General features: G+C 41.1%; 1 protein-coding gene across 3 annotated transcripts in view; it reads right to left on the bottom strand.

Moving 5' to 3' along the window:
• IQCA1 (IQ motif containing with AAA domain 1) overlaps positions 1-14,922 on the bottom strand; it is a 166,466-nt gene that overhangs the window by 91,732 nt on the left and 59,812 nt on the right. For all 3 annotated transcript variants that reach the window (XM_011929620.1, XM_011929621.1, XM_011929619.1), the window contains exon 7: positions 5,822-5,906. In XM_011929620.1, coding sequence (XP_011785010.1) covers positions 5,822-5,906 — 85 coding nt within the window. The remainder of the gene's footprint in view (positions 1-5,821; positions 5,907-14,922) is intronic.

The following is a 14,922-nucleotide window of genomic DNA, read 5'->3' as shown; positions in this document are numbered from 1 at the left end:
GCACCATAGTTAGAAGGATCTTTCCCATTCTGAGGTTATGACATATTTCTTTCTTAGCTTCTTCTAGTCCTTTTGTGTTTTTGTTTTGTTTTATAAGGAAGTGTTTGATCCACTTGGAATCAATCCAAAGTAAAGTGTAAAGAGTTAGGAATTTAATTTTCTTTTTTCTTAGATGACCACTTGGCTCTTCTTATACCATTTATTTCCTTTCTTTCCTTTCACGTTTGAGATGCTGTCTTTATTATAAATTTCCATATGTATTTGGGTCTATTTCTTGATTTTCCATTCTTTTCAATTGATGTGCCTTTTCAGCCTTTTGTCTGTGCCAGTGGGCTCCTAAGAATATGTTTTCACACCTGGCAAAGCTAGTTCCTCCTCACTATGCTTTATTTTCCAAATTCCACTGGTTATTCTTGGTTATTTGCTTTCTACTTAAAGTTTACTTTGGTCATCCTCCCTGCCTCCTCCCCACCAATGCCCCAGTATAATGCTATTGGTATTTTTATTTGGATCATATTATGTTTATAGATGATGTTTAGGAGTCAAGGTATGTATGGTGTTGAGTATTCCTACCTAAGAGCACGATATGCTTTTCCATTTCTTCGCATCCCTCAGGAGTGTTGTAAGCTTTTCTTCATGTAGAGTGTACATTTATCATTAAGCTTATTCCTGGGCATTTTATCTTTGCATTGTTGGTGTTGTAAATGGTCTCTTACATTATATTTTCTAGCTAGCTACTGTTTGTATGTACAACAGTGATTGTTTTCTGCATATTAATTTTGTAATCCCCCATCTTGCTTCTCATATTATTTAAAGTAGTTTTTAGTTTATTCTCTTTGCTTTTTTGCTCTTTAGTTATTCAATGCTTTTCTAAATATTGAACATATGTGCAAAAGGTGATCGTGTGCCTCTTCCATTCCCCTTTAGAACACTAGAAAGGGGATATATTGTTTAGTGGTTCCTATGGGACAATGTTAAATAATAGTGGTGATGATGGCTATTCTTGAATTTTTCCTGACACTCATTAGTGGAAATGTTTCTAGTGAATTTCTTTAAGCATGACACTTGGTTTCGAACTAAGAAATATTTTATAATGTTCCAACAAGTATCCATCTATTCCAATTTTGTAGAGTTCTATTTTTAAATATCAAGAATGGATATTAAATTTGTAAAATGCCCTTGCAACCTCCAGAGTGAGGAACTTATGGTTTTCCCTTCTGGATTTTTTAATACAATGCAGTGCATTCATAGACATCCTTAACCCAAACCATTCTTGCATCCTGGAATAATCACCACTTGTGGTGTTTTACTAGTTTAATGTGGTGCTGGTTTTAGTGTGCTTATACTTTAGTTAAAATGTTTGTGTTAATACTTATAAGGGAGACAGATCTGTGTCCTTTTTTTTTGTGTTCAATCTTTTCTTGTTGGGTTTTGCATCAATGTTATGCTCGTTTCAAAAAAAGTATTTGTATTATTTTTGTGTTTTATTAATATATATTTCCCCTGGTACGTACACTGCTATAATGATAATGCTTGGCTTACTCTCTCTTCACACTATGGTTACGATGGCTACTATTACCGCTACTATTAACATTAGTAACAACCGTGATGATTTTCTGAAGGGTTTCAATGTGCCAAGCTCTGTTCTAAGTACCTCACATGTACTGTCTCATTTAATTATTACCTCGGTGCAGGGAGGTAGGTGTTGCCAGTAACCTCCACTTACAGATGAGAAAACTGAATCGGCGGGTGGGGGGATGAAGCTTGCCTAAGGTTGCAGGTCTAGTGTGCGGCGGAACTGTGATTTGTAATCACCATGCCATTCTGACTCTTCAATCATCTGTCTTTCAAGGCTAAGCTGCTTTGTGGTCTCCTCTGTTCTCTCTCAATGTGTTAACCAGACATTCTCAATTTTCTTTTGACTAGTAGTTTTTAATGTTTCTCATGGCAATTTAGATGTTCTACCAACATTCTTAATCCTATAATCGCTACCTTTCTAACTGAACATAAAATGTGTCTGGATGTTTGCCATGGACTTCCAAGACACAAATTGTGCCTGGCAATTTAGCTGGCGGGACAACACCTAAACACATAAAAAAAGTGAAACAACTCCAAATCAAAACGACAATCACTCAAGGCAGGGCTTGACAAACTGCCAAATAATAGGGTCAATATTTAGTGCTCATGGCATTCAGTGGAGAAGGGAGGAGTCCTGTGGAGGGCTGAGGCAGCCTTTGGGAGCGGAGGTTGGTTTCCGATGGAGAAGTGAAGGAAGAGCAATTCCTGTGTGTTTAACTCTGAGGGCTCTTGGAGGGGAGCACAGGGACAAAGGGAGGCCAACAGCAGGGTCAGTCATACTGAAGTCCTGAAACCCTGAGCAACAGCCTGGTTTTTACTGCTGCAGAGAACTTTATGTTACTTAACGAATTCCCTGTTAAAGAACATCAGGCTGTTTTCTTCTTTGTCAATGCAATAAACAAGGCAGACGTGAACAGCATCCATGGCAGGGGTCAGCAAATTATGCTGCATGGGCCAGCTCTGGCCGGCCGCCTGCCCATTTTCGAAATGAAGTGTGACTGGAACACAGCCATGCCCATCATTTACATGTTGTCTATGGCTTCTCTGATGCCTGTATTAGTCCATTCTCACATTGCTATAAAGAACTGCCTAAGACTGGGTAATTTATAAAGAAAAGGGGTTTAATTGACTCACAGTTCCGCATGGCTGGGGAGGCATCAGGAAACTTACAATCATGGCGGAAGGAGAAGCAAGCATGTCTTACGTGGTGGCAGGAGACAGAGAGAGACAGAGCACAAAGGGGGAAGTGCCCCTTATAAAACCATCAGATCTTGTGAGAACTTACGATCACAAGAACAGTCTGGGGGAACCACCCCCATCAGGTCTCTCCCTTGACACGTGGGGATTTGAGATGAGATCTGGGTGCGGACACAAAGCATGTCAATGCCATGCTGGCAGAGCTGAGTAGTGCCAGGAAAGAATATACGTGCCACAACCTGAAATATTTACTATTTGTCCCTTTACAAAAAAAGGATGTTGACCTCTGACTTATGTCAACTTCTCTTATTATTTCTTTAGTATAAATTCCTCAAAGAGCATTTATGAGCCAAAGCACATACACATGAAAAGTTTTGATATTCATTTGATCCATGTTCCTTAAAAATGTCGTGCTAATTTACATATCCAGTAGCAATGTATAAGAGTGACTTTTTCCCACATGCATACCAACTCCAGTCATTACAATGACTTAAAATTTTTACCAGTCCTATAGGTGAAAAGAGATATGGCAACATTATACATTTATTTGCCAGGGAGTTTTAAAATTTTTTCTTATGTTAAATTCCTGTTCATATTCTCTGCCTTCTTTTTTATTGGGATGTTCCAATTTTTGTTATTATTTTCTGAGAAATATTTATACATGAAAAATACCCATTATCACATATGTTGCAAATGTTTTCCTCAGTTATCATATAACTTGAACTTCATTTGTGATTTGTTTTGGCCATTTTGCTATTTGAGTTTTATGTAGTTAAGTATATGGGCAGATTCTCTTCATGGTGTTTGCCTAGGGTGCCATGTTTATGAAATTTTTCTCCAATTCAAACAATTTCTTAAGTAATTTGTGGCTTAACATTTTTACATGTAAATATTTAATTCATCTGAAATTTATTTTGTATAATAAGGAAGGCTCTACCTGATTTTGCCAAATGGTGAGCCAGTTATTATTACATAATATTATTTATTAGTCTGTCCTTCCCCATTTATTTGAAATGTCATCAGTATGCTACTGAGTTCTGATACCTATACCTGACTAAGTTTCTGAGCACACTATTCTAAAGTCAGACTCCTTGAGTTTGAATCTCAGCTCCACAACTAATTTCGCCAAATTTTTGATCTTCATAGTTTGGAAGAATTAAATAAGTTGACTTATATAAAGTGCTTGCATGGTACTTGGCACAGAATATTTGTCCAACAAATGTTATCTGTTATTTTTGTTGTTATCCGTCTATTCATTTTCCAGCATTGTGGTGTTTTGGCTACTTTATATCTTTATAATTTGTTTTATTTCAATATGGAAAGTTCCCTATTATAGTTTTTAAAAAAACTTTTGGGATATTTCCATGCATTCATTCTTCAGATACTTGAAAATAATTATGTCAATAAAAACTTATTTTGATTTTAACTGGAATTGCATTAACTTCATAGAATAATAAAAAGTGTGTCTTTATACTTTACTGAGTCTTTTTATCCAGATAAATAATTGTTCAGTCTATCATTCAAGTCTCCTTTTATCTTCTTCAGTGCGATTTTGTCAGTGTAATTCTGTTCAATTCTGTGTAATTTGTCAATATAATTTCTTGTTAAATGTATTGGGTTTCCTAGGGAGATAATTACACGATCTTAAAACAATGATAAAATTCTCACTTTAAAATATTTATCACTTCTTTCCTTTTTCTTATTTGTCTGGCATTTTTTAGAATGTCCAAGGAAATATTCACCAATAGTTCCGATAGCAACTATTCTTTTCTTGATTTTGACATTTTTTTCAACAGATTTAACCCAACAATTTTATTTCCTTAAAAAAGAAAACATTTTTACTTTAATTAAAAAAATTAGAGACTATGTTCTCATGGCTGTAAAATTAATATTATCATTATTAAGAAAAACGAAATATATATTGAGCACTTACTATGCACTCATTTCTATGATTTTAAAGAATCTTAAAATATGGCTCTTGCCCTTAGAAGGTTTGTAATCTCATGGAGAAGATAAGCCTTCTGTTCTTTTGTTCAGCAAATATTTGTTGAATGTTTACACATGCAAATTAAAAGTCCTTCCTCTTGAGAAGTTGACAGGCTAAGGAAGAGATAAAGCATGCACATGAATGTTATGATACAAGCTTGTAAATGGTGAACCAGCTTAATAGAAATTCAAACAAAATGCTGTATGTTTGCAGGCCCCCGGCATTAAAAGAAAGGTGTCCATGTGAAGTAGCGTAGGGTAAACGTCAAATGAGTGATGTTAATAGCACAGGGCTTTAGAGGAAGGGTTAGTCATCCAGGTTGTGGGCAGTTGGGGAAAATTTTACTCAGGAGATAAGACAAATTGTCCTTATTGATTTTCACTTTGACAATGCATCTAATGCCTCATCATTGAGTATGATGCAAATCTTCTCTTAGTTTCTATGCTAAATACTATGAAGCTAAGAAGAATTTTCCTATTCCTAGTTTATGAAGACATTAAAAAAAATAGTTTTAAATGTCAATTTCATCAAATGCCACTGAAGCATCTACAGAGACGATCAAAGGTGTTTCACTCGAAAAATATTAATAAGACAAGGAGCTGGGTCTTGACAGGGGAGCAGGAGCTAAGCAGAAAGGCGCCCAGAACCAGAACTCAGGAAGAGCATGGCACACCCAAAGGAGCAGCGGCATGAGCCAGGAGCACAGGTGAGTGGACTGCTGGAGCCAAGGGCCTGCTGAGGGGGTGGGGCATGGAGATGTTGAGGGAGAGGGAAGCTGGGACCAGAACACGAAGGGCTCCTGCAGCCTACTCAGAATTTACTAAGAAAATGACCTTCACACATCATCACATCTCCTTCAAAGATAAGATGGGGGAAAAAAAAGAACTCATTTTGAATAAATATGAAAGTACATACAATGACGAACACCCAAAAGTATTTCCATGTAAATATGTATAGGAAAATAAACAAGACCTAATAAGTCTATAAACTCATTAATTGTAAAGTTTAAAGAAATGCCATTTGATATATTTACACGTCATTTCTCAAGCATATTAGTACCTGTTGTATGGTCTTGTTAGAGAAAATAATAGCTGAGCCTCCTTCTTCAATGTCAGGGTAGTCAGGAAATGTCCCGGTTAAATTTCTGCAGAAAAAAAATAGCAAATTAAAATAGAAATGAAGTCCTCTCCTGTTATATACCCCATTTAATTTATTTGCTTATGTTCATTTAAATGAATGATGGTCATTAAGGGTGGAGGGTTCCCTGTAAATCAAGGGCCGGGCATGGTGTCTTGAAGAAACTGAAGGTACTGATGGCATTCAGTAGCAGGTTTCCTTCCTCTAGAGAATTGTTAGTCTGATGCAAACATCTGTCTTTAAAACAGTTTGTACTTTTTTTCCTCCTTTTTTTTTTTTTTTTATGTTGAGATGCTCTGTGTTTGAGTTAAGAATGAAGACAGAAGCACAAATCATTTCTTCCTGTTTAAAATTGAGAATAAACACAGGATTTCGAAACTAAACAGAAGGACGGAGTTGTCGAAATTACACAGTTAGTAGTAACATGTGAAATAGACACCCACGGTTTAGGTTTTAGTTAAGTCTGAGGCCCTATGTTTTATTGGTTCCAAATAGTATTATTTTTTCGTAACCACATTTTAAAAAAGCAGACTTTGAAATTTAGTGTTGAGAATTTCAGAAGGGGTAGGTAGTTAATATTCTTAAAAGAAACTGACTTTGACATGAATGTTATATTTATTGTATGTAAGACTACCTGCCAAGTTAGTTCCATTAATTCACAGAAGTACAGAATCTGAGGTTCAGAGGTGACCACCATGTTTAAAATGGCTCTTAAGAAACTGGTTCCCAAACTTTTGGCCTTAGAAGCCTTTTAAATTCTTATTAATTTTTGAGGATCTCAAAGAGTTTTTGCTAGATGAGTTACAGCTATCGATAATTTACTGTGTTAAATATTAAATCTGGCTGGGTGTAGTGTTTCACACCTGTAATCCCAACACTTTGGAAGGCTGAGGTGGGAGGATCACTTGAGTCCAGGAGTTTGAGGCTGCAGTGAGCCATGACTGCACCGCTGCACTCCAGACTGGGTGACAGAACAAGATCCTATCTCCAAAATAAACAAATAATTAAAGCTTAGAAATTTATAAAATATATATTTTAGTTAATTTAAAAATAAAGTAAGCTCATTACATGTTAACATAAATAACATTTTATGGATAATAAATATATTTTCCAAAACTAAAAGAAAAAAGTAGCAAGAAGAGTATCACAGCTTTGCATCTTTTCAAGTCTCTTTTGTGTCTGGCTGAATGGCAACTACCTGGATGCTTATATCTGTTTCTGCACTCGGTCTGTGGAAATCTTTTGTTTTGGTTGAAATATAGGAAGAAAATCTGGCCTCACATGGATGAGCACATAGAGCAAGAAGAAGTATTTTAATAGCCCTTTTAGCTAACTGTGAATATTCTGCTTTGATGCTACACCACAGCTAGACAACTAGTAGCTTCTTACAGGCTAGCTGTGATGTGGAATCTGAACCCATGTCAACAAACTTTCTCCCTCTCTGTCACATGAAAATCCGTGGATCTGTCTTGTGCCTGGAATAGACCTTTTACCCATGCATGATTTTGTGTCCTCAGGTCTTGGTCACTGGAAAACAATGGTTTGCAGAATTATGTGGGTCTTCCCACAGTTGATACATTTCATCATATTGAAAATCGCATTCATTAATAATACCACAGATCTTATAATGGAAGGTCTAAGTCATGGGAACCTCTCCAACTCATAGGAGTGAATACAAATTTTCTAAAATCATAATTTTTTTCTGGAAAGCTCCCCAAAGTCCAGAGTTTGTCAGTTGTCTTCTCAAGGGACAAATGACATTCCATTAAGAAGTGGCTGGTTCAACTCAGGCTGAAACACCTCGCAGGTGCTTCTTGGAGACAATCTTCACGCTTTGGTGTGCAGCAGAAGGGATTTATAAGCACTGCTGATTTTGTCACATAGAATGTTAAAAAGCTATGTGTTTCAAAGGTCAAGTCTGAATAATATTATTTTTTATTGCATCCTCAAGAACATTGTCAAATAAAATAAAAGCTGAAGGAAAAATAATAATTTTAAGTTCTGGGGTACAAGAGCAGGATGTGCAGGTTTGTTACATAGGTAAATGTGTGCCTTGGTGGTTTGCTGCACAGATCCACCCATCACTTTAGTATTAAGCCCAGAGTACATTAGCTATTCTTCCTGATGCTCTCCCTCCCGCCACACGCCTGCCCCAACAGGCCCTCCCCATGTGTCCAATTATGTTGATCCCTTCATGTGTGTCGTTTCCCTCCATGTGTTATGGGGGACACAGGGTTCTCACTGTTCAGCTCCCACATATAAGTGAGAACATGCAGTGTTTGGTTTTCTGTTCCTGCATTAATTTACTGAGGATAATGGCTTCCAGCTCCATCTATGTCCCTGCAAAGGACATGATCTCATTCCTTTAATATTCCATGGTGTATATGTACCACATTTTCTTTATCCAGTCTATTACCAATGGGCATTTGAGTTAATTCCATGTCTTTGCTATTGTGAATGGTGCTGCAATGAACATATGCATGCAGGTATCTGTATAACAGAATGATTTTTACTCCTTTGGCTATGTACCCACGAATGGGATTGCTAGGTCAAATGGTATGTCTGCCTCTAGATCTTTAAGGAATCATCACACTGTCTTCCACAGTTCCTTTCCACATTCCCTTCTCTCTGCAACCTTGCTAGCATCTGTTGTTTCCAGACTCTTTAATTGCCATTCTGACTGGTACGAGATGGTATCTCATTGTGATTTTGATTTGTATTTCTCTAATGATCAGTGATGTTGAGCTTGTTTTCATATATTTGTTGGTCACAAGATTTTTTTTTTTTTTTGAAAAGTGTCTGTTCATGTCTTTTGCCCACTTTTTAATTTTTTTTTTCTTGTATATTTGTTTAAGTTCCTTGCAGACTCTGGATATTAGACCTTTGTCAGATATATAGATTGCAAATTTTTTCTCCCATTCTGTAGGTTATCTGTTCACTCTGATGAGTCTCTTCTGCTGTGCAGAAACTCGTTAGTTTAATTAGATCCCATTTGTCAAATTTTGCTTTTGTTGCAATTGCCTTTGGCGTTTTCAACATGAAATCTTTGCCTATGCCTATGTCTTGAATGGTATTGCCTAGATTAAATAAAATTATTTTTAAAGGTGGTGTATGGCAGTGAAGTCTACAGTGACTTTTGTGCTGGAGCTGGTGGCTTGATTCCTGGGTCAGCAGATCTGCCCTGCTACTATTGTACCATTGGTGCCAATGTCAAGAAAGCAAAAATAGCAAGCAATGTCTTGGTATTCATTTGAAAGCAGTTTGGCTTTTGGATCCCCTGAACATCAGGTCTTGAAGGCCCCCAGGAGTCCTGGGACACACTTTGAAAGCCAGGGGCCCTGGGGACCTGGGACACACTTAGAGAGCCATTCCCTTGGCCACTGCTTAAATGTTTCCCATGATGGTGAGCTCACTCCCCCGAGGCAGCCTATCCACTTCTGGATACTTCCTGACACTGCACTGTCATCTCACTCCCTGGGCCACTGAGCCACCCTCTGGGGCCAAACAGAACTTGATTCTTTTTCTACACAGGAGTTACTTTGGTGGGATCACTCACTTACTCCTCCATCCATCCAAGCTTTCATTCATATAGTCAACCAACAAATATCTGTTTAGTCCCAAAGAGATTCTAGATGCAGTGATGGGAGACAGAGATCTGACATTCAAAGATAGCAGAGGTTGCCCTCACGCAGCTCACATTCCACAATCATATGGCCGATGCGGATATTGGGCCCCAGGTGGTGCTTGTTCACATGACTCATGTCTGAAACCTTGTTAAACTGACCACGATCTGCCTCAGACCCGTGCATCGCCCAGCCTGGACAGGGCTGAGAGAGAAACCATGAATACATTAGGAGTCAAAACGACAGCGCTGTTTTTTTCAGGCCCAATCACATTTTTCCTTCAATAACCACTTTTACAAGGAACTCCACTGCATAATTTTATTTTCGTAGTGTAAAGCTTGAGTGTTTTTGAGGACCTAAAACAAACTTAGTGACATATGAAAAAGCAAAAAGAATTTACATATGTCATTTCTAACATGGAATTCTTAATTATGGAACACATTGACGGTCATACTAAGATTTAATAATATTATGTTATCATGGTGCCTTTGGTAAAGATAATATTAATCATTTATTTAATTTTAGACAGAGTCTTGCTCTGTCGTCCAGGCTAGAGTGCAGTGGTGCAATATTGGCTCACTGCGACCTCTGCCTTCTGGGTTCAAATGATTCTCATGCCTCAGCCTCCCGAGTAGCTGGGACTACAGGTGTGCACCACCACGCTTGATTATTATTATTATTATTTTATATTTTTAGTAGAGATAGGGCTTCACCATGCTGGCCAGGCTGGTCTCAAACTCCCGACCTCAGATGATCCGCCTGCCCCAGTCTCCCAAAGTGCTGGGATTACGGGCGTGAGCCACTCTGCCTGGGCTATTTTTAACAGATGAACATATTTAGTTTTCCTTTGACATGTTAGTTTATATAATTAGTCATAATCTGAAATTTAATTACTCTTATCCTTAAAGAATGAAAAAAAACTATTGTAGGGTACACATTAAAAATATAAAATTTGTGTCTAGAAAGTGACAATATGCCTGATAGCTCTTTATCACACATACACAGACACACCCACACATGCTTGTGCAAACAGACGGGTGTGCACTGTCCCTTTCTTGCTCACTGCACTCCGTCTGTCCCTCCCATGGGTGGCTAGCAGGCCTCTGTTCACACAGAGGTTGGACCCCGCTGTGTGATACTCCCAGGGTGCCCTGGCTTCGCACTGACAGAGTCTCTCCTCAGCCCCTTCCCTGTGACTTGGCCACTTAGAGCATGTTAAGAGAGACAGTTATGAGTTCTATTTTATATTCCTGAGACTTTACCCCCTTGGCTGTTGTATTTCTCCCTCCCCGCATTTTCAGCTGTGTCCTGTGACACAAACAGGAGCCCATCCTGACATCCGACTGAGCCTCCTCAGAGTCAAGGCACAGTTGGTCCCGCTCCTGCTGTTAATTGTAAGGAAGCTGCGAGGTGATGAGTGCTCTGTGCTTTGGGCTCAGTGCGCTGCATGAGGTCTAAAACCTTCAGGGGAGAGAGGGCTGATGATCACAGACCAGTGAACGGAAAATATTTGGCTCCCACGATGTTTCCGGTGTAAACAGATGGGGTCAGAGGCACTGACTGCAGGTGACTGCCCACCTGGGGACTTCCCCAGGAGTAACTCAGGAACCAAATTACAGGGTGTCAGGAAGACGGTTCTCTTGGTTACAAGTGGAAACCAAAGTCTCTGCTTTTTGTGGAACCTGATTCCTCTGTGCCACCCTCTTGCCCTAATGGGCACTTACCCTGTCTTTGTTTTCCCGGGGTCTCAGGCCCCTGGAGAGGCATAGGCTGTCCTCTGGACTCTTGGACACACATGTTCACCAACCGTGGTGCCTGGGACCCACAGGCCGAATGCCTGGAAAACCCTCTGCTGTGCTTAGGCATCCATAGTATTCAAACAACTGGAATTGCAAAGCGCTGGGCTCTAGGCCCTGGACAGGCCCTGCCAGCCACATACACCTCAGGGCTCAGGCACTGTCTGCCCATGTGTCCCAGGGAGAGGGGAGAGAGGAGCCACCACCTTCAAGAGCCGATTCGTCCCCCTCGGACCTGTCTTGCCACTTCCCCTGACTGTGGCAGCTGGGCCTGGGGTCTCTGGGGCCCTTGGCGTCTCCCACCTCATGCTCCTGGGGACCCTCTCCTCCTTCCGTGCCTCATCCCCTGTAGATCTGCAGGACGCTCAGGTCTCACTCATTTAATAAACTCGCAGCCTCCTGAGCTCCCAGCCTCCTCCAGTGACTCTCTCATCTCCGTCTCCTTCCCAGCCTGGCTCTTCAAGAACTCTTCATGGTCCCTGTCCCATTAAAGTAGCTCTCACAAGGGATGATGGGCTGTGCTGTGCCTCCCGCCCCCTGATAGTCACATGTAGACGTCCCAGCTGCCACCACCTCAGGATGCGGGTTGGAAACAGGGTCACTGCAGAAGGAACTGGCAGAGACGCGGTCATGCTGGAGTAGAGGGCCCCATCCAATCGGGCTGGTGTCCTCGGAGAAGAAGAAATGAAGGGAAGACGCTGTGAAGAGACACTGAGAGATGGTGAGGAGAGAGGCCTGGACAGAAAGGTCCCTGGTGCCAGAAAGGTTAGGGGCCGCTGTGTTACAGATTTCCTTATCTCCTCCATGACAGCATCAGCCACGTGATGGGACTTACGTTTTAAGAGGATCACTCCTACAGACGAGTGTCATCCCTAAGAAAGGCACCGGCATTTGCTTGCAGGTGACCAAATGCTGACTGATGGTTCGGAAATACCTGAGAAACCTACAACAGTCTTATCAAATCAGCATCCACTTCCCACACTTTGTGTTCCCGGGTGCTCTTTGCCTTTCTTGTTTCTCCTCTTGTTTTGTTCTGTAGATTTGGGTAAAATGAGAGAGTCCTCATACAGATAGTCCAGGTTATATTTTTCATGCGACCACGTGATGAGTTCCATTTTCTGCATCGCTGGTTCCATCTGGTGGTTTGCATGCCCAGTCGAAGAGTCGGCTTGGACCTTGCCTGTTGCGGCAATCTGAGAGCAAATGAGAGCTGGCCGATGGAGGGTCGCGGAGAGCCGATTCAGGAATGACATTGTAGCACACGCTGCACATCAACTTTGTAAATCAGCAAAACGATGAAAGTTCGCAGATAATCAAGTGGCTTTGGAATTAAGATTTGAAGTATAATTGAGGGAAAGCTGCAATTTAAATAATTATTATGCACAAAAGCAGCATATTTAACATAATGATTTTGCAGAGGATTTTGTGTTAAAATTGTTTTAATTAGGAAAGATCTCTGCATCTATTAAAGTACTTTACAAACTGCAAAGAGAAACCGAGATAATCATCCCCCAAAGCTTAACATCCTTTCTGTTTCTCCACCCTAAAGATACACACCTCAGTAAGATCACTGGCTGTGAGATGAGAGGGAAATTACTTTATTTGATCAAAAAACATACTATACACGATAATTAGGGAGGGCCTCTCTGATATGATGGCATTTGAGCAAAACCTTAAAGCAAGTGAAGGAATGTGCCACTTGGTGTATTTTTAATTATTTACTTATTTTTGAGACAGAGTCTCCCTAACTCTGTTGCCCGGGCTGGAGTGCAGAGGCGATTCTCCTGCCTCAGCCTCCCGAGTAGCTGGGACTACATGCACCCACCACCACGTCTGGCTAATTTTTGTATTTTTAGTAGATTCGGGGTCTCACCATATTGCCAAGGCTGGTCTTGAACTCCTGAGCTCAAGTGATCTGCCTACCTTGGCCTCCCAAAGTGCCGGGATTACAGGCATGAGTGACCATGCCTGGCCGTATTTATTATTATTCTTTTTCAGTCAAGGGCACAGGCTCTGAGGAGGGGGCCTCCAGAGTGCCCAAGGTGCAGCCAGGACAGCAGAGCAGCTGCAAGGCGGTGGGACAAGACCGGGGGAGCCATGGAATTTCATGTCTAGATCAGGGCACCTTTAAGAATGACAGAGGGTGCTGTTAGTTTTTTAATTTTTACTGTTTTCTGAGACAGAGTCTCGCTTCGTCACCCAGGCTGGAGTGCAGTAGCACGATCTCGGCTCACCGCAACCTCCGTCTCCCGGATTCAAACGATTCTCCTACCTCAGCCTCCCGAGTAGCTGGGATTATAGGTGCTTGCCACCCTGCCTGGCAAATTTTTGCATTTTTAGTAGAGACGGGGTTTCACCATGTTGGCCATATTGGTCTCGAATTCCTGACCTCAGGTGATCCGCCTGCCTCAGCCTCCCAAAGTGCTGAGATTACAGGAATAAGCCGCTATGCCCAGCTGGGTGCTGTTATTAATCGAACATAAACTGGGCCTGACACTAGTAAACTGAAACATAGATGAACCTAACCTATGGGCACTGGTTTCATTCTGAGCGAGAGAACTGGGAACCATGAGCCAAGACATGGCATGATATGTCTTCTGTTTTAAAAGGATCACGCTCCTGTAGGAGGCACCGGCCCAAGGCACCACTCTGCCATGAAGCCAGGGCCAGCCAGACCTGCCCGCTCTCTCGCCTCCGCCTCTGCAATACTTTATTTTGTCCACGGGGTGTTTGCCTGGAAGCTGAGTGACTCAGGCCGTGTTGCTGCCATTTCCTTATCGTAGCTGGATGGTTTTGCACCGGAGCCCCACAGCCTGGAGGCAGGGGCTGGGACTCCCTTGAGGCAGAGAAACCTCCTTTGCACTGTCGGAGGCAGTGTGCCTGCCTTGCTGGCCTGGCTAGACCTGTGGCACGCTACTACTCTACTCACTCATGTCAGTTTAGCTCATGGCTTACAGGCATCTCTGCTAGCCCTGCAGCAATCTGTTCTGAAAATCAGGTGCTCTGTGCAGGAAACACTCTCTGGAGGCCTATTTCTCATTATTTTAAAAGGGAAAATTAAGAAACCTTACATGTTAACCACCTCCCCTCCCCAGCCGATGTTTTGTCGGATGATGGGAGCACACCGGGCAAAGCCTGCTCACTTCCTGAAATAATGATAAGAGGAAAGTCCAGGTTGTGAAGAGACACGAGTTGCCACTTTGCTTTTGGTTGAACGAAAAAGGGACAGGAGGAGAAACCCCTAGGTGTGTATTTACACTTGCAGGTGCTCAGAGACAGGCGAGAAGCTGTCCACCTGGATGTGCTTGGAGGCATGGGACTGGAGGGAGGCATGGGACTGGAGGGAGAAAGACTGCTAATTTAACAAACATGCATTTCAGTATTATTGTCCTTGCTACAGCAAATAGGAACTATGTAATCAAATAAAACAATAGAATGGCTTATAATAAAAATAAATATTATGTTTGGTTGTATGTCATAGTTTTAGAGTTTGATTATTGACTTTATAATTTTTACAGTGGAATGGGTCCAATTTTCTTTGAAAATATTTTTGTTTCTGGAGTTAGGAAATTGTGACCTGTCTTTAGGGGAGTTACATTCTCTA

Source organism: Colobus angolensis, unplaced genomic scaffold (assembly GCF_000951035.1).
Source record: "Colobus angolensis palliatus isolate OR3802 unplaced genomic scaffold, Cang.pa_1.0 Scaffold82, whole genome shotgun sequence".
Taxonomy (NCBI): Eukaryota; Metazoa; Chordata; class Mammalia; order Primates; family Cercopithecidae; genus Colobus; species Colobus angolensis.
The sequence above is the reverse complement of the archived record's forward strand: the minus strand, read 5'-3'. Positions and strand labels throughout refer to the sequence as shown.